The 23,438-nt window shown below is 39.1% G+C and overlaps 1 protein-coding gene across 1 annotated transcript; it reads left to right on the top strand.

Annotated features, from left to right (window-relative positions):
* On the top strand, positions 1 to 23,195 carry ATP6V1C1 (ATPase H+ transporting V1 subunit C1). Its single transcript, XM_086465087.1, has 13 exons — positions 1 to 46; positions 5,281 to 5,463; positions 8,376 to 8,443; positions 9,178 to 9,263; positions 10,255 to 10,349; positions 15,109 to 15,200; positions 16,260 to 16,358; positions 17,715 to 17,783; positions 19,157 to 19,249; positions 19,339 to 19,432; positions 19,956 to 20,053; positions 21,269 to 21,395; positions 22,577 to 23,195. Exons 2-13 carry the CDS (start codon positions 5,332 to 5,334, stop codon positions 22,670 to 22,672), a joined length of 1,149 nt encoding a protein of 382 aa, XP_086321213.1. The 5' UTR covers positions 1 to 46; positions 5,281 to 5,331; the 3' UTR covers positions 22,673 to 23,195.
* Positions 23,196 to 23,438: the final 243 nt, after the last annotated feature.

Below are 23,438 nucleotides of genomic sequence, written 5' to 3' on the forward strand. Positions count from 1 at the left end.
GTGTGCGGGCGGCCGCGGCTGCCGGCGGGGGATGGAGCAGTGACGGGTGAGCGTCGTTGGGAGCCGCCGCTGCCGCTGGCGGGGCTGGGCCGGGCCCGGAGCGGCGGGGGGAGGGCCTGGGCTGGGCCGCCGTGCGCCCCGAGCGGCTAGCGCAGCGCTCCGGCCTTCCCCGGCGGCGAGCCGCGCTGGGCCTGGCGTGAAGGGCAGCAGCGCCGGCCGGGCCCGGCCGTGCCGCGCGGGCCCCCCCGCCTGCCCGCCGCCGTGCCTCTCAGGGGCTCTGGCAGGCCTCGGCGCCGCTCCGGGGGCGGCGGGATTGCTGTGGGGTTGCGGAGGGCGAAGTGAAAGCGCGGTGCTGGGAACCTGCGCCGGGGGCTGCCGGGGCAGCTGCTGCCCGCTCGGGTTATGGGATCCGTCATCTAATCCCTGCGATCTGGGTCAGCGGCCCTGCGGAGGGTAAAGCCGGCTCCCCCGCCCCGTGTGCCGGCCCCAGGCTGCCTCTGCCCGCGGCGTGGGACCTCTCCGTTGTGAAATCTTCCCGGGCGTAGCTCTGGCTTCCTCACTGCGGCCACTTCTGTTTAGGAAACGTGGAGGCAGTGAAGGCCAAACGCCGAGCGTCGAAAGTGATTTCTGAGAGCGAGCTTGAAGAAATAACATCCCGGGGTCTTAGCGCTGGCTATTGGCAGACTTCTAAGTCGTGTTAGTAAATGGAGCTTTCCTGGTGAGCTAAATGTGAAGGAAGAAACACTTATCTGCTTCCCTCTAGCCCTGTTGTTTTTGAAAAATGAAGTGGCTGAGATTCTCGTTTGACACTGCTATTTGTTTTTCCAGATACAGCACTGAAACAGCTGTTTATTGGTTTTATTGCTTAGATTATAGCATAGTATACTGCATGAAAGTTCTTTCTTTGGCAATCAATTTTTCCTAGTAACAAAGAAATTAAGCAGTATCAATTATGGGTAGTAATGCAAAATACATTTAAAATAAAATATCAAGCTTATTTTGGGCATTAGAGTAGTTAGGGTTCAAACCCAGGTTCTCTAGAGGCAAACTTCAAGGGGTGAAATATTTCAAGCATTTTGTAGATGAGTTGTGCTTATTTGACCGGCAGAACATCTTGGCAATGTGTTTATGTTACTTAAATCTCGTTGTAACAGCAGATGGAAGCCTATTACACTTCAAAGTTATGTTGTGGGTATGCTTATGAGAAAGTGTCAAGGGAAGCTCTGTGGGATGATGCCCGGTTGTTGAATCTAAAATGCCACAAATGTTCTAATGAATTTCTAGTATTAAGCCCCTGTAATGAGAACTTGCATTCTTTGTGAGTGCTGAACATGATAAGGATGGGTCAAACCACTGCTGATCTTGCAAGGTTAAATATTTTTTTTTTTGGAGATACGGAAGGTTTGGTCGTTCGGTGGTAAAATAGTAATGACGTGACCTGTAGAATTGTAACGATGAAGGTAGCTAGCTCAGTGCTGTATATCACGTTGGAATTCCAGAACATGCTCCTGGAAGTCCTGAACTTTGGTTCAGCATGGTCTATAGAGAAATGTTTGTATAAACTTTGTTTCTCATTTTCCTGAACTTTTTCTCAGTTACACAGCAAACACTTTTTCTGAAGTTGGCCAGCAAATGCTTATAGTGGCACTTCAGAAGCAGTTTCACTCCCAATGGATGGCTTTACCTCCATTCAGCAGAACTGGGACCATGGTTTCTACTCACTTAGTATCATAGTTTAGGAAAAAGCCACCACCTTGAAAGTGTTAGCTTGATTAACTTTACTTGTGCTATAGTAGTGATTGTTTTCAAATTGATATTTATGTAGACAATTCCATTTATGTATGCAGATATCCATTTATTAATATTTCTTCTCAAGAGCCTACATCAGAAACGATTGAAATAGCACAAACAGCTAACATTGGTTAGGTGAAAGCATGCTATGACCACTTCTACATTACAAAAAAGTGCAGGCCGTAGAGGTACCTGGTGTAAACAACAGTTCACTTGTCCGTTCTTAGTGTTTACTCCAGGTTTTATTTGAACACTTGGTATTTCCTGCTTTATTCTGTGGTCGTTCTCTTTAAATTTCATGTCTTTCATTTTACAATACTTTTTTGGCTGACTGGAATTTGTTTCTGTTTTTCTTACCATTCTGTAGCACTTCTCCTTTCTACACTTCTTGTTTGTTATTCCCCATAGTTCTATTTTCAGACTCCATCCCCCCTCACATGAAAATACAAACAAACATTTAAAACTCTTCTACCAAACTTTTTTATTGTATGTGTTTGACAATACCTCCATTGAGTAGGTACCTGAAATGGGGAATTGTGTTGCTTCCCATGGCTGTTAGAAATGGAACAGAGCTTCAGGAAGACCAACCACACAGACAAAAATGGTGGTGGAGGAAGGGAAAAGTCCAGTAGCTTAACAGTTTCTGGCAGCTACAACTGTTCCACCTGTGCCTCTTCACTTTGAGCACTAGAAGAAGACCCTGGTTATTAAGTTGAACGATCCTTTTTTGCCTCTGTTATTAAGGAATCATGAAATGCTGTAGTTCATTGGGCTTTAAGCATGCAAAAAGATTTGCTGCAAGTCTCTCAGGTGCTTGTGACTTCAGGATTGTTTATGGTAGACTTCTAGGGATCATGTGAAGTCTGAACAGTTGGTCTTTGAAAACTAACTTTAAAAAATTGGAAAACTTTACTTATTGAAAGCAATCCTTCTTTTCCATGGGTCTGTTAAAGATTTTTATTCCCCCCACCCCCGGAAAAAAACTTTTAGATTTTTAATGGTGAGCTGATTTTCCCAATCTGTAATGCAGGGAATGAGACTGTCATTTTAAACATGTAACTGTTTCCTTAGATGATATAATCTCTGGAAACTTTATACATATTCTTCAGGGGCTATTTGTGTTTTAGTGGAAAACATGAGAGTGCAGTGTTCCATCTGCCTACTGAACAGGATTCTGGATTTCTATGTTATGGCTCTTCTGTCTGTTACGTGGATATTTGCACACTGCTGCTGCCACCAGCTAAATTAGTTTGTTAATCCAACATTTATTCCAAAGCCTCTTCTAGTCCTAGTCTAGTCAAATCCAAACAAAACACAATTTAAAGCTTAAACAGTTTTGAGTGTGTGTGTCAGCTGTAGTGGTGTCTCCCTGTGTGGGTGAAGTTTACTGTGAACTTTTTATAGGGCCAGAGTTGAGTGAAGTGTAGGAAAACATCATGTGCAATGGATTCACCGAGTGTGGCGTGTGTTAAGGAAGATAATGCATCAAAGTAGTCTGAATAAGAGGAAATTTTGTCTTGTTCCAAATCATTGATAATTAGTAGATCTCCCATGGAGGCCTGTTATGTGAGATGATCCAGTTGGTGCTTCCCTAAATGAAGAAGACCTGTAACATGGTGATAACTGATCTTGCTTTAATTGTTCATGACACCTCCCAATACCAAAATCATCAGTACGGTATGACCAAGGGCTGTTGCAGTACGCACTTCTGAGCATGAGGGACCAGTGGTGCTTGAGGGGCTGTTGGCATGGGTTTCACACCCCTCTCTGGTTCTGCTGTCTTGGACTTTCCCCAACAGTCAAGGCCACAGCATGAGGGAGGAAGTAGACCCAGTCTTTTCACCTGTCCTTCTCAGAGATAGGACCTTTTCTTACCCATACTACTTCTAGAAGCAAAGAACTCCTTATCCCTTCTTCCAGCCTGCTTTGGCAACTCATTAGGGGAGAAGAGAGAGTAGTGCCAGTGGGGAGAGCACAGGTGACTTCCAGGTCCTTGACTTGTGGCTGTTGAATAGAACCAGCAGTGCGGGTGTGTGACCCCAGCACAGGAGAGTGCCCGGGACTGGGCTGGGTGAGGCCGGATGAGCTCGTGTGGAGTGGGACATGTGTCTGGTCTTGTAAACATTCTGATTTATCAAATTTCTATACCCGCCCTGGCATTGGCTGTGTTTAGGATTATGGCACTGCTGTGCTACTACCTGGTAACGGAGTGGCAGATGTCATGGCGTGTGCAGTACCAAGAGGCTTGATAACGGGGCGTCATCACCTCTTGGTAGAAACGAGGCCCCTTAATTGAAGACGGGTGGCTGTTATGCTGGTGACAAGATGTGCTTTATGATACTAGTTTAACGGTTGGTGAACTTTCTCCAGCTTTAGGCTTCCTGAGTAGCTGAACAAAAGAATCAGCTAACAGGCCTTCCTTAGCTCGTCTCTAACTTCAACACCCTTGATAACTTGTGGACCCATGAATGGTTACACAGCTGAAGGACCTATGTGTGTTGTTTTGGGCAAAGTTTGTGACTGTGTATTAATTCTTACAAATACAGTATTTGATTCTTCCTCTCTCAAAAAAAAAAAAATTTAAGTGCTGTAGTCTGTTCTCATTAGGAAATGTAGGTTAGTTTCTGTTCTTTCAAAGCTGCTACAGAAGACATGTATCAAAATTTGACATTTAGATTCTGTCAAAGTATGCTTTGATTTTGTTGTTTACTCCCTTATTAAAAAAATCCAGTAACTCTCAACCAGCTTGTGCTGTTTCTTAATGACAGAAGAACATATATACTCTTAACATGAGCTTGTTTGCAGAGTAGCTCAACGTAATTTGTATTTAGTACCGATACTCTCTTGACTAATGCTGGTTTGTGTAATGTTATTGAAGGTCTGCAATGACAACAGAGATACCCAGACTAGAAAGTGTCATTCTTTTTGTTGAAATTTTTAGCTGCCAGGAGAACCTTCCGTGCTTGAAAGAATAACCTAAACTTTATCGCATTTAAATATTTTTTAGGCATTTACTGACTCTAAAACACTGTCCTAATCTGAAATGTGGTTGGAAAAGCTATAACGTCAGAGCTGAAATTTGGTTGGTTTTTTTATCCCTCGGATGTGTTAAGAAAAAGTTGTCTGTTGTATGCATGCTGGAAAACATATGCATCTGAAAGTATGATTTGGATCCTGTTTTACTGAATTTGTTTTCAGTTAGATTGTTTTGTGGAATTGCAGTTGAAAGATGCTAATGTGACAAAGTCATCCCACTTTAACTTGCAGGATGGGCAGTTCAAAAAGACTTTCCAACTGTGCAAATGTGATTTAGAAGATAGGAAAAAATGAATTTGGAACCACATGATACGCTTTGTAAAGTCTCTTACAGTTGCTTGAACTGCACATCAGTAATGTGGAGTGAGATGTTTTTCTGCAGGCAAAGCTTTGAATCCTGAACTAATGGCAGATATTCTTTGTTTTCCCCCCCCGCCTCACTTTCTTTCCTAGCATCTTGCCTCTATCTTCAGAAGCAGAAAACATCAAGATAAAGACACAAAAATGACCGAGTTTTGGCTGATTTCTGCTCCTGGGGAAAAAACCTGTCAACAGACATGGGAGAAACTACATGCAGCAACTACAAAAAATAACAATCTTTCTACTAATTCAAAGTTCAATATTCCGGACTTGAAGGTATGAGCCCCATTTCATGTCCTAAGAAGTATGTTTGATTTGCATCATCTTTGTTTCTTTAGACTAAGGCTGTAGATGGGGAATACATGCAGACTTTAAAAAGTCTGCTTTTTTAGAAGAGCTGAATTCTTTTCATGATAATGTGTGGATCTAAAAATAATTGACAACAATTATATTTTTTCTGAAATTCTAAATTAAAACCTCTTCACTCTAAGTTTTGAAGGCTCAGCAAAGTGTGTTCTTTCAGCTAATTCAGCAGGTTTTCCAGGGTTAGTAGTCTTGAACTCACACTGCTGACAGTTAGTGGAGAAGAAAATTAGAACAAAAATGGAGACTTGTGATCTGAGTATTCAGATGATAGTTTCCTTTGGTTTTCTGTCTTGTGGGGTTTTTATATTTTATTTCTGAATTGTCTGCTTCTCCGTTTCTGCCTGAGATGCACTGAAAAGGCTCAATTTAAAATACAGGGGTTGATCAAACAGCTGCTGCCTTTTCTCTGTCCAGAGGTAACATTCTTCTGTTAAGTGGTGGTTGTCTCTGGCTGAGCATGAGCCTGCCAGTGTGACCTGCTGATGTGTGTTATAAAAAATGGGAAGAAAACTGAACTACTACTGTGAGAAGCGAAGAGAAACAAAATCTGAAAGCAGGGTATGGAAAAGTTACGAGCCAGTGTATTCATTAGGAAAAGGTCTATCCTGACACATAAATGCTTCTTGAACAAGAAGAATTTTGAGCTCAGTTTGAGTGAAAGCTCAAAGCATATCAAAATGAAGAGGGAAAAATGCTGCCAATCTCCGTCTACGGAACGGATCAGGTTCAGTTGGTGTGATCATAAAATCATAAATTGTTTGGACAGAGAGGGACCTTTAAAGGTCATCTAGTCCAGGCCACCTGCAGTGAGCAGGGACGCCTTCCACTAGATCAGGTTGCTCAGAGCCCCGTCCAGCCTGACATTGAATGTTTCCAGGGATGGGGCTTCTACCACCTCTCTGGGCAGCCTGTGCCAGTGCCTCACCACCCTCATTGTAAAAAATGTCTTCCTTCCATCAAGTCTAAATCTGCCCTCTTTTAGTTTAAAACTGTTACCCCTTCTTCTATCGCAACAGGCCCTGCTAAAAAGTCCGTCCCCACCTTTCCTGCAGGCCCCCTTTAAGCACTGGAAGGCTGCTCTAAGGTCTCCCCGGAGCCTTCTCCTCTCCAGGCTGAACAACCCCAACTCTCTCAGCCTGTCCTCACAGGGGAGGTGCTCCAGCCCCTGTATCTTCGTGACCCTCCTCTGGACCCGCTTGAGCCGGTCCATGTCTTGTTCCTGTCTCTGCTAAGGAACGAGCCCAGGGCACAAGGTGCTTCAGTGTGTCTGTTAAGAGGGTCTTCCAACTGCTGTAACTTACATTCACATTTAGCCTGTCCTGAGTTGTTTCAAGAGATATCCTAGTAGCCGTAAGAAGAGGGACAGCAATAAATGTCTGTCTTCTGCCAGGAGGTCCCTGGACATGAGTCAGGATGCCTTTCAAACTGTAGGGTGCCTACAGCATTTATAAAAGTTATCACTGAAAACTGATGTGGCCCATTAGGGTTATAAACAATTGGTTTTGTTTCTACTCTGCTTCCTAAAAGAGGCAGAAGCTGAGATTACTTTATATACAATGGGAAATAGTCTGGCTTTTGTGGACCTGGTAAAACTAATTAAGGAGTGATATCCTTTAGTTAAAACTCATTGAAACAGTTATTTAGTCTCCACTGAACAGCAGCCATATTGCTTAAAGACTTACTTGTCCTGTTTGTAATTAGTCAAAACATTAACTTCCTTATTCTGCAAGTAGCTCGGAAGAAGATGGGGTAAGGAAAGCAATTTGGTCATAGTGTTACTTAAGTAATTGTGCTTCTTTCTGCTTCGAGTCTAAAGCGAACAGGAGTCGTGTAAAGTTGAGAGGTCAAATATATAAAACAAAGATACTATACTAAAAATAATGTTAATAGCATCTTGACTAGACCAAAGATTCACTTATGCCTAATAATAGTTCAGCAAGAAATATAAACTACCAACTAAAATATTAGAGATAAGAAGACTTGGGGGTTTTTTGAGGTATTTTCTACTTTTATTGAGCAGAATGAAAACATCTGTAAGTACTTGAAGGGAGAACCAAAGAAACATTGATATTACAGGACCTATTTAAAAATAATCACCCCTTGGCTGTTTAACTTGAGCATAGCTGTAACTTTTTACACTTTTTGATGTCTTAAACCCATTTGGGATTTATGAAAGAGCTAAACAGACTATTTTAATGTGTTGTAATTTTCACGTTTGATTTATAGAGTCTAAAATGGTATCATCCCTGGCCCCAGAAAGGTACATGTATTGCTCTAGATTATTACATGAAATTAGGGAAGAAAGTGTTTTCTGGAGGAGAAGGGAAGAAAGAGGGGAAGCTTGTAGACAGGTTAAATACTGCATTACTCCAGATGCAAAAAATGTAGACTCTCTTTGGTCTGACTGCTGCAGTACTCTTGTACTTTCAAAGTTTTCGGTGTTGTGGTGGCCTCCAGCACCGAGAAGTGGTTACAGAAGTTTCAGATTTGATCTAAAGTAGTAAATCACATACTGAAGCAAGTGACTCGTGGGAAATGCAGCCAATTCATAATGTAAAAGTTGTTTGAACATGTTTTGGATGGCTGGAATGCAGGACTGAAACTAGAGTGAGTTAGATCTGATACAGTGGTGCTTTAGGGGTATCTTGAGCAAATGAACACAGCATGACTTTGTTAAATCAACCAGTCTGAAATCTTAGAGTACAGCATTTTATGTAGTTCTACAAAGCTACCTGTTCGGGAGGTTTGTTTTTTATTGTTGTTTGGTTTTACCTTTCTGCGTTCGTGTAAAATTACTAATGTATTGTGATCTTTCCTTCTAGGTTGGCACACTGGATGTTTTGGTTGGTTTGTCAGATGAGCTGGCTAAACTGGATGCATTTGTGGAGGGGTAACATTGTTTTTACTAGCATACGAAATATTAGAATAATGGTGTGATGGTTTGCTGAGTCCTAATAATACTCAGGTTATTTCCAGCTTTTTTCATGGTGATCCTTTGCAGGCAGTCAGCAAGCTAAGAAAGCTAAACTGCTCTTCTTCCTAGGATCTGTACTTGGAAGAAAAAGAATCTGAACTTCTTGTGGAATAGTGGGACACTGTGTGTTGATGTAGAATGGTTCTCCCTATAGCAGTGCTACGTGCTACTGGGTCTTGGAGAGCTGTTAAGAATCGAGCCTGACAGCTGCAGGAAGTGATGATGAAATGGAGTAAAAACTGTTCTTTTAGCAAGTTAGAGTACTGTTTACAGACTTTGGGAAGATAACTGTGTTGTTTCCTAATCCACAGAGATGGTTAAATGACATTAATATTAAAATGCAAACCCTATTTATTTTGAAGAAACTAATGGTCCTTCAAAAGTGGTTTTGAGCAAATGTAACTATATCACATAACTAGAACTTGTGAAGCCGTCTTCTGTTTCAAGGAGAGAAATGGTTAGTTGTTTTTAAGTAGAAAAGGAAACATTTGGCATGGCACGTGAGTAATATTGATCATAGCTTTTCCAGTGAGGAAGATAGGTCTCAAGTGTCAGATCTCATGAGGAGTTAGGCAATTTCAGATCAGTTTAATAATTTCTCAAAATGGGAGGTTTTTCTTTTTTTCATATCTTTATCTTTTGTTTTTCAGTGTTGTAAAGAAAGTGGCCCAGTATATGGCTGATGTTCTAGAAGATAGTAAAGATAAAGTTCAGGAGAATCTTCTGGCTAATGGAGGTAAAGCGTTAACCATGATGTGCACACCCTGAAAGTGTTGGAGGGAAGACGATCGTGAAATGTACTGAATGCTGCTTCTCTGTATGACATTCTGAAAACCTAGTTTAGACATGAAAGTACTTTTTTCCATGAGTCGCCCTGAAACAAATTACAGGATCCAGAACGGCAAGAAATTACATCTATGTGTTAAATACTCACTTACAGAAACCTTTTGATCCTTTAGGGCTGTATTTTGTCATCACTGGTCTCTGGTGGAACATAAAAATTACTGTTCCTCATCACCGTAAACTTTTTTTTTGTGTTAGTCTGTCATCTCAATAGGTACGATTTTGTGTAACCTATGCTGGAATATTCAATTGTTCCCAAATTGTGATAGAATGTCTTTATAAAACCAGTTGTCTCATGGAAATATTTGTCCATTTTATTATAGTAAAGAGTTGCACTGTTCTCTAAATCAATATTTTGTTTTTGAAGCCATTTCGTAAAATTTAACACAGCTTGTATTGATGCAAGAGAGGCTAATACGAGTGGATTAACATGGAGACCAGTGCAGCAGTCCTAATTAACACAGTGATTCTTATATAGGGGCTCAGAGTAGTCTCTCTCAGATAGTTTTGTAAAACTGTTGCTTCAGGTGAGCCGCGTAATCTTTGCCTTCTTTTTTTCCATTGTAACCCTCCCTTCTCCCACCCATTTTTTTTACACCAAGCAAAAAATCATTGGTCTTGTCTGTACTTCTCCAGGCATCATTGGCTTAGTAGTAAATATCATTTAGGGTCTACAGGGGTGGGGAAACTGGTGTCTGAAAGCAGAGATCACAGATAACTTACAACTTGATTATTTTCAAATTTCTTAAGCAACAGAGTCCACACTTGCGAAGGTCCACAAGCAGTTTGTTACAGTACTCTTCTGTTACAGCAGTCCTACGTGGACTATAATACACCAGTCTTTTTATTGTCTGTCTTAACAAAGTTGTTCTTTAAAATTTTAGTTGACTTGGTCACCTATATAACAAGGTTCCAGTGGGATATGGCCAAATACCCAATCAAGCAATCCTTGAAGAATATTTCAGAAATTATTGCAAAGGTAAGGTCATCTGTTTTATAAAACTTTCCTTCTTGAACTTGAGATATTTATGCACAAAGCTTGGTGCTCAAAGCTATTTGTCTATTTTTGTTAGCTTCATTAACTCTGACAACAGTAGTGGTGAACCTGGTAGCAGTATCTGTGTTTTACTAAGCGAAGAAGTGCGTTAGGATGGGTATAGGAGTTGAAGAGTGCTCCCTGAAGGCCGTCATGCTGTCTTTGCTGATTTTGGTTTCCTAAGATCACTGAGCTAACAAATAAATAGCTAGCAAATATCGCTTATGTTTCAATTTTGCTGTAGTGGCATGCCATATGTCTGTTGTTCTCAGCTATTAGGGGACTTACTTAGCTTCTGAAAGCTATGGCGCTCAATTGTGAGGGGAAAAACAAGCCTTCAGTGTTAGATGTAGGGAAAGCTCACTTGGGTGTTGTCAAGGGTTTTGCCCTTGTCTTTACCTTGGTAAAGTTTTTCACACTTTGGGGATTTGTGGGAACTACAGGCGGGGTGGGGATGGGGTAAGTGCTGGCAGACTCATGCTTTGCTGTAACTGTAGATTCTGTAGATGTTAATTTCTCTCCTGAAACTATTAGTTTTAAATTTTTGCAGAGATTACAAATTTTTAATATATGGTACATAGCTGACTGAGAGTGCAACTAACACTTTCATTTTGGTATTTTCTTTGGGCTTATCACTGCATCTTGAAATTACTCCACAAATTACAGTTGGTAACTATTCCTGGAAGACATCTATGGTGTGGAGTTTTGTTGGAGGAAGAGTCTTATGCCTCTTAAGGTCTGCATATTAAAAATATCCCACAGATATAAAAAAAATAATCATAATGTCGGACACTATGTAAGTCCATAAGCTTTTCCTTCTTCAGAAGAAAGTATCAGAAACATTCAACTGTTTACAGCAGCTACTTGGCAGGTATAGGCATGAAGTTTGAGTTGGGAGAAGAGAATCTTGGTGGGGAAAGAAAGATAGAGAAAACCTAAGAAGACAGGGTGAAGTGGTTTCTACAGGTCTTATCAAGGAAGTGGTTCTTGAAAAAGTTCCTTTGCTTTGGCCTTAGAACAGGAGTGAAAGTTACTGAATTAAAAAGGAAAAAAAAAGTCTTCAGCTGTGTTTTGTCTCTTTTTTTGGAACTTACTTGTTGCTATAGTATAGGATTTGCTTTTGTAGCAATTAAGTTTGTTGCATAAGCAACAGAACATGAAGGGATATGCCCTTTATCAAGATGTTTTCAAGGACTCAGTGCATGTTATCCTGTGTCCTGGAGTTTGCTAGATAAATCATCTGCTTGCAGCAAAGTTGTACTCCAGAACGTGAACTTTAATTTAAATAACTGACTTACATTCTTCATCTAATTTTAGGGAACCTCATTGAGTTATTAGACTGGATACTAAATGCAGAGAAACAGGTCTGTTGGAGTTCAGCCTGAATCATCCTGTTGAGGGTTTCCCTTTCTCTGCATGTTTAGCTGTACCTGTCTTCTATAGGGACAGCTTCAGGGACACCTATGTAATAAATTGAATTTCAAAAAATTTTTTCAATTGTGAGCCACAGATGTGTGTCCACAGTGGAGAAGCGAAGGAAGATGACTAAAATTGCCTCACATTCTTGTAGAAGTGATACCTAGGAGATAATGTCACAGGACTTGAAGTTTTGTCCTAAGGCAAAAAGAGTCCTGACATAGTGAAAATCTTCACTTTGGCATGTGGTTAACATGAAGATATAGGAAAATTGATAGAGCTGCATTAGTTAAAATCTGTGAAGCCTCTTGACATGTTGATGTTAAAATAACTTGAAAAGCTTGTCAAATCACGAGATATTACTTTTCCTGTATGGTTTTCTATCCTCCTCGCTCACTATACCAGCAGATTCTGATGGCTGCCAAAGTAAGAGTCACGGCAACTGCGGTGGGGAGTTTGTCAGTTGAGGGAAAACTCTAGCACTGTTGGAAAGTTTTTAAAATAAAAGGAAGTCTACTGAAACTATCCATCAAGTTTTTCAGCTTCTAACTTTCAAAAGTATTGTGAACCCCAGCATCAATACTGAAGGTTTCAAAGATGGTGTCTGTGCCGTGTCAGAGCTGTCACTTAATCTCGTCATGCATCGTATTTGAAATTACGATCATGAGACCATTATGCAAGGAGACAACCTCGATAGCCTTGATGCCCTAGTCCAACATTGTTAGCAACCCAGGTATTTACTGAAGAACGACAGCTCGTTTGTGTAGTTACAAGATGACACTCGTGTTGCCATGACTCTGTAAGTGGTTTAAATATCTGGGGTTTGCTATGCGTAGAAATAGGCCCACTATGCTAGATTGATACTTTCTTTTGCAATATCATGAGTCTGCCTTGTAATAAATTGTTGCTTCGTTTGGAAGTTTTAAAAATATTTTTATGTAAGAGCTCTGCTGTGACATTGGGGTTTGTGGTTCTGTGTTCCCTAGCATTTTGAGAGGAAACAGCTGATTCTTGTTCATGGTAAACTCCAACCAGTGCGGCATTAACAGGCTTTTGTCTAAGCTGTGACTTTTTAAAAGGCTACTGACTTGACAAATGAGAGCAGTTAGAGTATTGACAATTAGGAAATGATGAATGGAACTGGCTTGTAAAGGCAGTGTTTGGTATCAGTGGGTTTTGCTTTTTGTCATTAAAAACAGCAAAGTTAGACTGCTGTTAAAAGTTTTCATCCTTGGAAAAGGCAGAGGGGAAGGTTGTTGGTCTGGGAAAAAGTCCAAATGCACAAAGGTACTAGCTTCTGATCAATTTTTCCCCTAATGCTGTCTTCTAGCTGGGGAACAAAAAAGCATTAGTGCCTTTCCTGTAGTGTAAAAACCTTTTCATTAGGAGTTGTGCTTTGTGATGCCTGCTGAAATGCTCCACATGCTTTGCTAAAGGCTACATCAGGCAAAGAATTTAAATGACCTTAAATACTCATCTATTTAAAAAGTAAACTGTGTTATTTCAGAGTATTTTGTCTAAAGCATTGCTGTATTTGGAAAGGTGCAAGCCTGTAGCATGTTGCCAAGTGAAACTGCCAGAATTTTCAGGCTTTTAATTTAACTTTGTCCTGCTATCAACAGGTGAACTTACGTGTTACCGTAAAGGAGGTCACTATATAGCTAAGCGATGTTGCTTTTAAGAGAGATTTATTTTTGTGGAAATAAAATCGTATCTGGATCCCCAAGCTGAAATGTTGTACGCAAACAAAATGTTTTGTCAGTGGTCTAAGCCCAAATGAAGGGAGAGTCCCTTCACTGTGTTCAGATACTTGTCCCTGGGAATCTTGTGTGCTTGTAATTATGTACCATAGCGAGGAAGCAGTGGAGGAGGGAGTAGGCAGCGTGATGGTGCCAGACCAATACTGTACCACATTCTTTCAGTTATCCAACTGTTACTATGTATATTGATTTTTAAACACTTCCTTGTGCGGGGTGCTTGCTGATAGGAGTATGACCGGCTGTTTAAGTTCTACTAATTGCTTAATTTGGTCTGTGTTCTTCCTCTTGCTTTCAAGTTACCTATCTGGGAATGAGTAATTTTTGATAATCATTCTAATTAATCCTAGAGGATGGATTTGAAAAGGTGGCTTATTTGAGCAGCAATGGCAAGTGGAATGTGAAAGTCTGGGTCTAAACAGTAAAATAGTTGGACTATTTTACTGTAAAAATTTGAAAGATGATTGAAAGTTTGAATGTTTGCAAGTTTTTCATTACTGTGAAAGTTTGAAAGATGGTTAAAGGCTGCCAGTGACATTAAATGTAGCATGCTGCCTCTACTTGATTTGTCAGATATATTTATTGTCTGAAATAAATTGGATTCAGGTCTGAAATACTGTTTATCTTTCTACCTGGAGCTGGCCCTGTGCAACAGACATTCCAAAATATGTACGTTTTTACTGAATGAAGAAAGCCTCTATAAAACAGATTTTTCTTTATAGTTGTAAGCCACTGCCAATGTAAAACAGCAGCACAAAAGATGACTTTATGAAGTGAGATGATATAATTTATTGTATTTTCCCTTGTAAACATACAGGTTGGGAAATAGCTCGCGGGGGGGGGGGGGGAAGACAAATTAATTGTGATGATATTCAGAACTGTAAGTAGTAAGAGCCATTTGGAATCAGGCAGATGATGCATTTAGTTATATTCTGTCTTAGAGTGACCAACGCTGTTCGTCTCAAGGAAAGGTGCAAATTGTAGTAGGCAAGTACAGTGCAACCGTGTCTCCTCTTAAGCTGTAGATGATGCAAAGCAAGAATGCTTTGGGTTACTGAATTCTTGATTTGCTACTCATAAAACTGTGCTGTCATTATTGTCACTGAAACTCTACTGGGGGAAAAGTGTAATGAGGAGTGAGGTAAAAGCTGGAGGAAATGGTACCCAGTGTTTACAGGTGTACTTGTATCACAGTAGGAAGGTAAACTTCAAATGATCTCTCCTGTCAGCTGAGATGGAGGTGGTAGCCTCAAGGTGGTGGAATAATGATCAGCTGGATGCAGTAGCATGTCCAGTTGATACCAGAAGAGGATGTGTAACTTATTATTGGCTGATTCTCCTTTTAAAGGAATTCTGCCTTGAGGTTTTCTGAGTTTTAAGCGAAGTTTATCAAGCACTAGAGAAATGAACATTTTAACTTGCGTATTTTTCATTAAGTTCTTGTTGGCAGATCTAAGCTTTGAATTAAGAAATGATTTAAAAGCTGTTCTAGTTCTTTAGACACTGTTCCTTTTCTTTTTGTCTTTAAGGGAGTAAACCAGATTGACAATGATCTGAAAGCAAGAGCCTCAGCATACAATAATCTGAAAGGGAACCTTCAGAATTTGGAAAGAAAGAATGCGTAAGTCACATTGGTTTTTGCTAATGTAGCACAGGAAAGTTATCTAACCATGAAAACTTAGTAACATATGAAGGCTCTAAGCTTAATGTACTTTTGAGGTGTTCATTGATCTTGAATAGCAGCTGTCATAAAAGAACATCTATTACCAGCTGGTAATAGCTCAGTTGATTGATAAACAGTTACGAACAAAGAGCATAAATTGCTGGAGCTTTTGACAGAAGCTTGCTGTTAAAGTGGTGTGTAACACTGGTACTTAGGTGTCTATCTAAACAAGGAAGTCCTTCCCTTCACTCCAGTTTATGCTCTAAGCATATCAGTATTACTGAGTTTCTTCCCTCAAAATTAACCAGCAGAGACACAGCTATTGCATACATGCAGATAATAAACTAAACAAGGCCTGCATGCTGTCTTGTCATGTACGTGTGATGATTATCTGAAATACAGTTGAGGTACAGTAGTTCTATGCAAATATGGTTGATCAATTTGACCCAACCCTACCATTACAGTTAATTGTACAGGCCTGCTGGCTGATTCAGAACCATGGGTCATACTGATGGTAGCCATTTTATGAGTGAGTAAAGTTCCACCTTAAGCCATGGTAATTTGTCAGCTAAGCCCCATTAAGTCTGTGTATGTTCTTAGTCTTTTGTGAATATGAGGCAGTATACTGCTTCAAATTTTTGTTGGGGTTCTGTAAGTAGGTCTGTACTAGGTTAGTTGTAACTCTGTGGCTCCATATACTAGACTCTGCAATTAACAGTTTTAATTGCTCCTGTGTTTTTAAATTACTTTTTAAAATATAACTTGGCTTCTTAAGCGTGTGAGGTATTTGAAATATGGAAATGACGCGCAGCAGTGGAGCTACTGATAAAAACTTTCAGTGACTTTAGATAATAAGATATAAAAAGTGTATGAGGACATTGTTTGCTCTGCTAATAGGGAATGCTTGGGTAAAATACATTTTTAAAAATGGTGTACTGTCAAGTGCTGGAAACTGTTGTCCAGATGAATTCAGTTCTTAAATGTGTATTTACTCTGGCTGTCTTTGTTTCTCTGCAGGGGAAGCTTGCTAACCAGAAGTCTGGCTGATATTGTAAAGAAAGAGGACTTTGTACTCGATTCAGAATATTTGGTCACGTTATTAGTGATTGTACCGAAGTAAGTTTATTGCTTGTCCTAAGAGCAGAATAAAATAAGAAATTTAAATCAAATAATAGATCCCACAACTCTATAATACTATAGAAAGGACACCAGAATTTGTTTGAGGTTTTCCTGGGTGAATGGACACAAACGATTGGATGCTTAGTACAGGCAAGTGAGCCTGTGTACCTGTATTACATTGTTCACAAGAACTCATCATAAGAAATGTTGAGTGCTCGTGAATTTCTGTATGAAACTGGAGATTTGACTTATGTCTCTTATCTAATATTAGCCATGACTAGTCATGCTGCAGAAGGTATCCTTATGAAAATAAGTACTGAGTAAAAACATGACTTGACTTATGTTAGAAGGTGTAATGATTGAATTGTCCTGGTTAGGACTGTGCTGGCTTTCACCACTCAGTGAGCAAAATGATCTCTTTAATTCTTTGCACTTTTTCAGATTGCCAGAGCACTGCTTTTTTACTTATCTAAGTCTCTGCTAATGGAACACTGCTTAGGTTGTGTTTGCTGGGGGGAACAGGTTGTTGCTGTCCAAAATGTTTAAACAACAAAAAAACCCCCACCTTTTCCCCTGGCTGAGGAATGTGGTGATAGAAATGTCCTTAAGGCTTGTGTAAAATGAGGAAATGACACTAGGCTGTCTTTCTGGAGCTGGGAACAAAGAGAGCTTCTAACTCGTGAAGATAGCCAGTAGGCTGTTTGTCACATGAAGCAGTAGTCGCTGTCGCATGTAAAACTCTGAAGCCAAAACAGTTTTGCAGCGGCTGTAGCAGAAAACAGGTGGCTAGTGTGTCTCAACTGTTATTTTTCTTTTGCCTTTGACTTGTTTTTGGTGTTGAAAAGGTGAAACCTCTTCACCACCAACTACAGAAAGGCAGGGCTTCCAAAATTCTCAGTCCTTCAGGCAAGTGCAGGACTCTGGGGAACCCGTTTGTAATTGTGGAAAAAGTATTCCTATTAGTCACTCAGGAGAGCAGGGTTACATAAGGGGTTTCTGATAAACCTTGACAGTTAAGTCCATTTGGTCCCCTGAGATCTTTACTTAATGATGACTAAGGTAATTCTGTATTTCTTGGATTTCAAAAATTTTACACTTGTAAACTTTTACAGAAGAAAGACTGAAGGTAAAAACATGTTACTTTTGCTATCGTGGTAGTTTATTTAGCAATAATCTTAAAAACAGTATGAGGACTGTCCCTGATGTCTTGTGTGTTTCTGACAACTTATGTCTGGGTTGAAAGATGTGATGATTAAATGTTTTTAACATTTTTTTTGGAAAAAACTTTATCCATTAATCAGAGATTTCTTACTACAGTACTGAAAGTCTAACCATAACCTGTGTATTCTCTAGGTTAAATTATAATGACTGGGTTAAGCAATATGAAACACTAGCAGAGATGGTTGTACCACGTTCCAGCAAGTAAGTTGTTAAATGTTAAATCTGATATTTGTATGTGCTATAAGCGTTCTTATTTGTAGTGACTTTGAATTTTTAAATTTAGTCAAAAACTTGTCAAAATGTCTGCCTTTATGGCTTTATCTGATCAAGCTTGATTATGTTTTAGTTGAGGAAAAATTCAAAGGATCTCTAACTCTTGGGTTAGCAAAATTATCAAACTAACTTATATGGGAAGAGCAAAAGGATCGAATAGTTGATCTAGTTCAGGTCAGGCACGTTCACCTTCAGGCTAGTACATGGTAGGGTTTAGCAACGGATAGTCGCTGCTAGCCTGTAAGCTTTATGCCTGTATTCAGAAGACTTGAACCGAGTTACATCTCCTCTTTGAAAACTATTAAAGAATGAAGAACTGGAAGTGTAGGTGGTTTTCTTGTGTGCGAAGAAAAGTAACTTTTCTCTTTCAGGCTAACAAAGGTCCTTGGTACCAAGCTGGTGCTTGGTGTCTGGGATGGCCAGGATTTGATAATACTGTTAAGCCACTTCAGCAATCTTGTAACCGTGTTGAAAATAAAGTCAGCTTGTAACACAAAGCGTTGCTGTGTTGTTAACTGAGAGATTGCAGTTTTGATCAGGCAGGTCTGATACTACCAGCTGTATGCCAGTTATAAAAATCTGGGCTTGCTCTGGCTAACTTCACATTTGAGTTGGATCAACTTAATCCTGGTGGGAGTTTGGCTAATGATTCTGATTTAATTACTGGGACACCATGACCTAGGCATAGCTTAAGAAGAGGTGGCTTGTTAAACTGTTGGATAATGCTTGTATTGAAGAGGGTGTGACACTGAGGAACAGTCTAAATGTATTCAAGCTTTTATCCTAAGGTGAAGTCTCAAAATAAGCAGTATTGTCTTGAACTGTAAAATAGTAAATCCAGGGGTTGTCTTTACAGCCTAAGAAACATGCTTTCTTGCCAAGTTACGTCTTTTTAATTTGTGTCCTTTTCTATTTTAAATCCCTTTCCTTTTTCTTTAAAACACTCATTTCTAAGAATTCTGTAGTCCAAACTTTTTGGTATTAAAACAACTTTAATTCCTTTCTCTGTAAAATAATTTCAATTTGAACAAATATCCAGACACGTATGAAATGTTTCTGAGTGGCAAAGTCTCTGAGTGTGAAATGGAAACTGTCATCCTTTATGAATGGAGTAATGGGAGCAGTTGCTAAAGTTTCAGTTACTTTCTGTATAAGGTGTTTAATTTGGGAACTAATCCTGTGTGGTTATCTGCATTTATGTTCTTGCCTAGTAGGGGTAAAGTACAACTTAAGCTACTGTATATCAGATCTGTGGTGACTTGAACCTTATTAATTCTGACAATTTTTTTTTTCCTGTGTAGTGTACTCTTTGAAGATCAAGATAGTTACCTTTGTAACGTCACCTTGTTCAGGAAGGCAGTGGATGACTTCAAGCATAAAGCCAGAGAATATAAGTAAGGCTTATTTTGTGTGTGTTCTGTCTTGTGCTTTGATGGATCTCTAGATAGCCACTTCTTTTGATTTTATTCACTTCCAAATGCAGGTTTATGGTCCGTGACTTCCAGTATAATGAAGAAGAGATGAAAGCGGATAAAGAAGAAATGAATAGACTGTCAACTGACAAGAAGAAACAGTTTGTAAGTCTGTATAGTCATTTACAGAGACATGAGACATCTAAGACTTGTTATTGCTGTGTAACGGTTTCATAAACTTGTGATTCTGAGAAAGCATTGCAAGAATGACGTGACATAGTCAGCCTGCCACCAGGCTAATCTGCTCGGGGTGGTTGGGTTTCCTGTAGCACAAATGTTCCTCACTGTGTCAAACCAAGTGCTGATATTGCAGCTGATCATATGCAAAGTTTGAAAATGGACAAGTATTTGAAGGAAATAATCAGATATTACTAAAGTGATCCTTAGTATAGTTGTCCCATGGCAGCTGAGATGGTGTACTGAAGAGACAATGGAAGTCCCGTTAAATTTCTCTTTACTTAGTATTGAAACAGCCTTGACCCATTATGTCCATAGAGAACTCTGCCTTTAAGTTGTCTTTATTATCATGGTACAGATACTAAGTATCTGCTCAAACATGCTTAATGAGGTGAATCTTTTTCTGAAGTTTGAATAACGTTGTGGGTTTTTTTCCTCTTCCCTTTCACAGGGGCCTCTGGTTCGGTGGCTGAAAGTTAATTTCAGTGAAGCTTTCATTGCATGGATTCATGTGAAAGCACTAAGAGTTTTTGTTGAATCTGTTTTAAGGTAATGAGGCAGACCTGAGTAGTGCTTTTCTTCCTCGACTTTGTGAGAATTTACATCTAGCTTGGGTTTACTGAACTGAGGTGTGTGAATGCCACTTTTCTGGGAAGGAAGAAACAAGTGTTAGAGTAGAATGAATAGGTGATGGCAATAGCTCTTGTTGCCAGCTGTGGAATATTTGAGGTAGATAATTGTGTATCTTGCCCCTTGGATAGTCTTTCAACCAGTGCTTTAGGAATTACAGGTACTCTTAAGTTGCAGCAAGGTGTTTCTGCTGATTTTTTAGCTTTTTATGAACCGCTTATAAAAAGAGCTTACTCTATAGTCTGTTTAACTGGGAAATGTGAATACTTCAGAATAAAAAGTATTCAGGCTTTGAGAAATACAACTTGACCTCTTTAGATTTATACTTTTTATTTAAAACATGCCTTTTAAGAATTTTGTAGCCTAAACTTTTCAGTATTAAACCATTCAATATTCTAACTATAAAATTTCTCTGCTTTTTTCTTCATAGCTATCCAGAAGTATAGTTACTAAGTTGACTTAAGAACAGCTGTAGTTCTTCTGCAGAAGGAAGGGCTTGAGGTTTTATTTTTTGAGTTGAAAGGACTTCTGCCTTTGTCAGAAAACAGAAAGGTTTTGGGTTGGTTTTTTTTAGCTTTTTTGGTAAGTTATCATAAAGGAGTCAACCAGAGGAGAAAAAGGAAAAAAAAAAAAATCACCTTAACTTGCATTCTAGTCTATTTCATAGCTGCTACGGGCTTGTTTTGAAGACAAACTTAGTGAGGAAGAAAGCTGAACTTGATTTGAATATTGGCAAATGTTTCCACACACCTAGAAAGAAGAACAGAGTAGAGACTAGATTCTCCACCTAGTGGCATAAGCAAAGTCTTGCAAGTAAACTAATTGGAATGTTCAAAACTTGTTTCACGGCTTCAGGTAACTTTGAGAATTGTGCTAAGTACTCAAGGATTTAAAATTATTTTAAAAGCGTTTAGACTTTTGTTTTAAAGTCTTCATTTTAAACTTGAAGAAAGAAGTTCTACTTTATTGATGCCTTATGAATTGTAGAAACAGAATGATCTTGCAAAAATGAAAATGAGCAGAATTTCCTCTTCAGCAATAGGATTCTTTCTCAAAATAAAATAAAATTCTGCTTTGAAAGATAAAAGAAGGCTTATTTCAGCATTTTCATGGTTTTCTGCTTGACTTCCTCAGGTATGGTTTGCCAGTTAACTTCCAGGCAATGCTACTTCAGCCCAATAAGAAAACAATGAAGAAACTGAGGGAGGTTTTGTATGACTTGTACAAGCACCTTGACAGCAGTGCAGCAGCTATTATTGATGTAAGTATTTTTGCAACTGCTACTTCCCTTCAATATTAGGTTTAGTCTGTTTAAACAAAAAAAAAAAAGTCATTTGGCTTTATGAAAAAGCTGCACCTCTCTATATTCTCCATCATTCTCTCACAGTACAGAAAATTGTCACCTTATAAAATCGCCACTTCTGTTTTACATTTTTGCAAAGCAGATGGTATTTAAAGTTGCAACCAGTGCATTTGATGAGCTGTCTGGTATAAAAGTCTCATGTAAGTTCTTACTGCATGCTTTCCTATCAATGGAAAGATAGACTGCATACATATTCATATCCTCAAAGAGTTCAAACAAAGTCAACTGTGATCTGAAACGAGGCTTAAGGAACTTGGAACACATTTCGTATCTTTTTTTGAGCCCAGAAGGTATCTATAAATTGTCCACAGTCTACAGGAACAGTGGCCTTAATACTGAAACAACTGGGGGTATTTTGGTTACATTGCTGTCTTTGTTTTTAAGTTAACGTAGTTGTCCTTCTGTGCTGAAGGAGGCTGAATTGATGTCAAGATGGAGCCATCCTTTCCATTTGTAGAGGGCTCACTTTCATGTTTAAAACCAGTTTGTTGGGAGGCTTATTCTACTAATTTGTTTTGTGTTGGAAAACAGTGCTTTTCATAGCTAAAAATTAACTGAAGATAGACCACGCAATGACTCTAGCTGAATATAAAGAGATTTAAAATAATCTTTCTTAATGTTATATTTAATGTAATGTTTTCCGAAGTATTTCCAGGCCTTTTTGAGGAGAGGCGATGTGAGACAAATGAGGTGAAAGTTAAAGATGCTGAACTTCATGTAACTTTCTAGATCATTGAACACCCTATAACATTCTTGTCATAAACTGTGTTTAGAAGCTGTAAAACAGAATTGCAGTACTTGGCCTTCCATTTAGCGGTGGTGTCTTTACTATAGCAACAGATGTGAATTACGGATACAAAACTCCTTAGATTTTGAAAACACGCTTTTCTTTCTTTTTGAAAGATGCTTTTACTCATTTGTCAAAGTTCTAACTCTTTGCTAACAGTTGCTTGAATGTGCAAATTCAAGCTTGAAGTCTTGCTTGACCTGTTTGCTTCTAAAACATATGAATGTTTCATCTACTCCTGAACAGGAGTCTGAATTGTAAGAGTTAACTGGTTTCAAAACTTTATTTGCAGGCAACTATGGATATTCCAGGCTTAAATCTCAGTCAGCAGGAGTACTACCCATATGTGTACTACAAGATCGATTGTAATTTGCTGGAATTCAAGTAAAAGTTCCCTAACATGGCAATCTTCAGTGTTGGTGTAAACAAACAGAAACGAGGCTGAAGTACAGTAATACTTTTAACATTCTACTAATCATATGCTTGCTTCTTATGTTAGGTGAATTTAACACACAGTGGTCCATCTCCAGACATTTTCTTTTTAAAGAACAGTGTAGGTAATCTGCTTTTAATCAATTATGTCTGTAAATGTATATTGAGAGAATTGAAGTATTTATAAACAGAGTGATTTATTTAAGGAAAAGCTCATTCCTCTTTCATATGGTGGTCTGTGTTAATTCCATTTACCATTGTTTATAAAAAAACCCCCAAACTTGTTTACAGAAGAATTGTGTAAATGTTCATGGCCATTTTGTTCATTTGGTTTAGTAGATACAATTGTGTTAATGTTGTTGAACTGTGATGTAAAGTATGTAAAATTGGTATGAAATTGTGCTTTCTGGATGGTTTAAAATTACAATCGAAGCACTGTAAACACAGGAAAAAATAAACATACCTGTGCAAATGTGTCACTTTGTTGTACTGTGTACGTCTGTAGATAGCTGTGTCTGAACTGAAGCGATGTATTAAATCTTAAAACCAGCGCTGCACCCTGCAGTACAGAAATGCAACTGACTTCAGCACAAATACTTTTAAGAGATGCAGGTATTTCCTTTGCTTTGTGCGGAAATGCTCAAGTATGTTGTTGGCCACGAAACCTCCGTATGAATGTTTTTCATGTTTATATCTTCGTGACTCTAAAAAGATGTGAGACA

Source organism: Leptosomus discolor, chromosome 5, assembly GCF_034619465.1.
Source record: "Leptosomus discolor isolate bLepDis1 chromosome 5, bLepDis1.hap2, whole genome shotgun sequence".
NCBI lineage: Eukaryota > Metazoa > Chordata > Aves > Leptosomiformes > Leptosomidae > Leptosomus > Leptosomus discolor.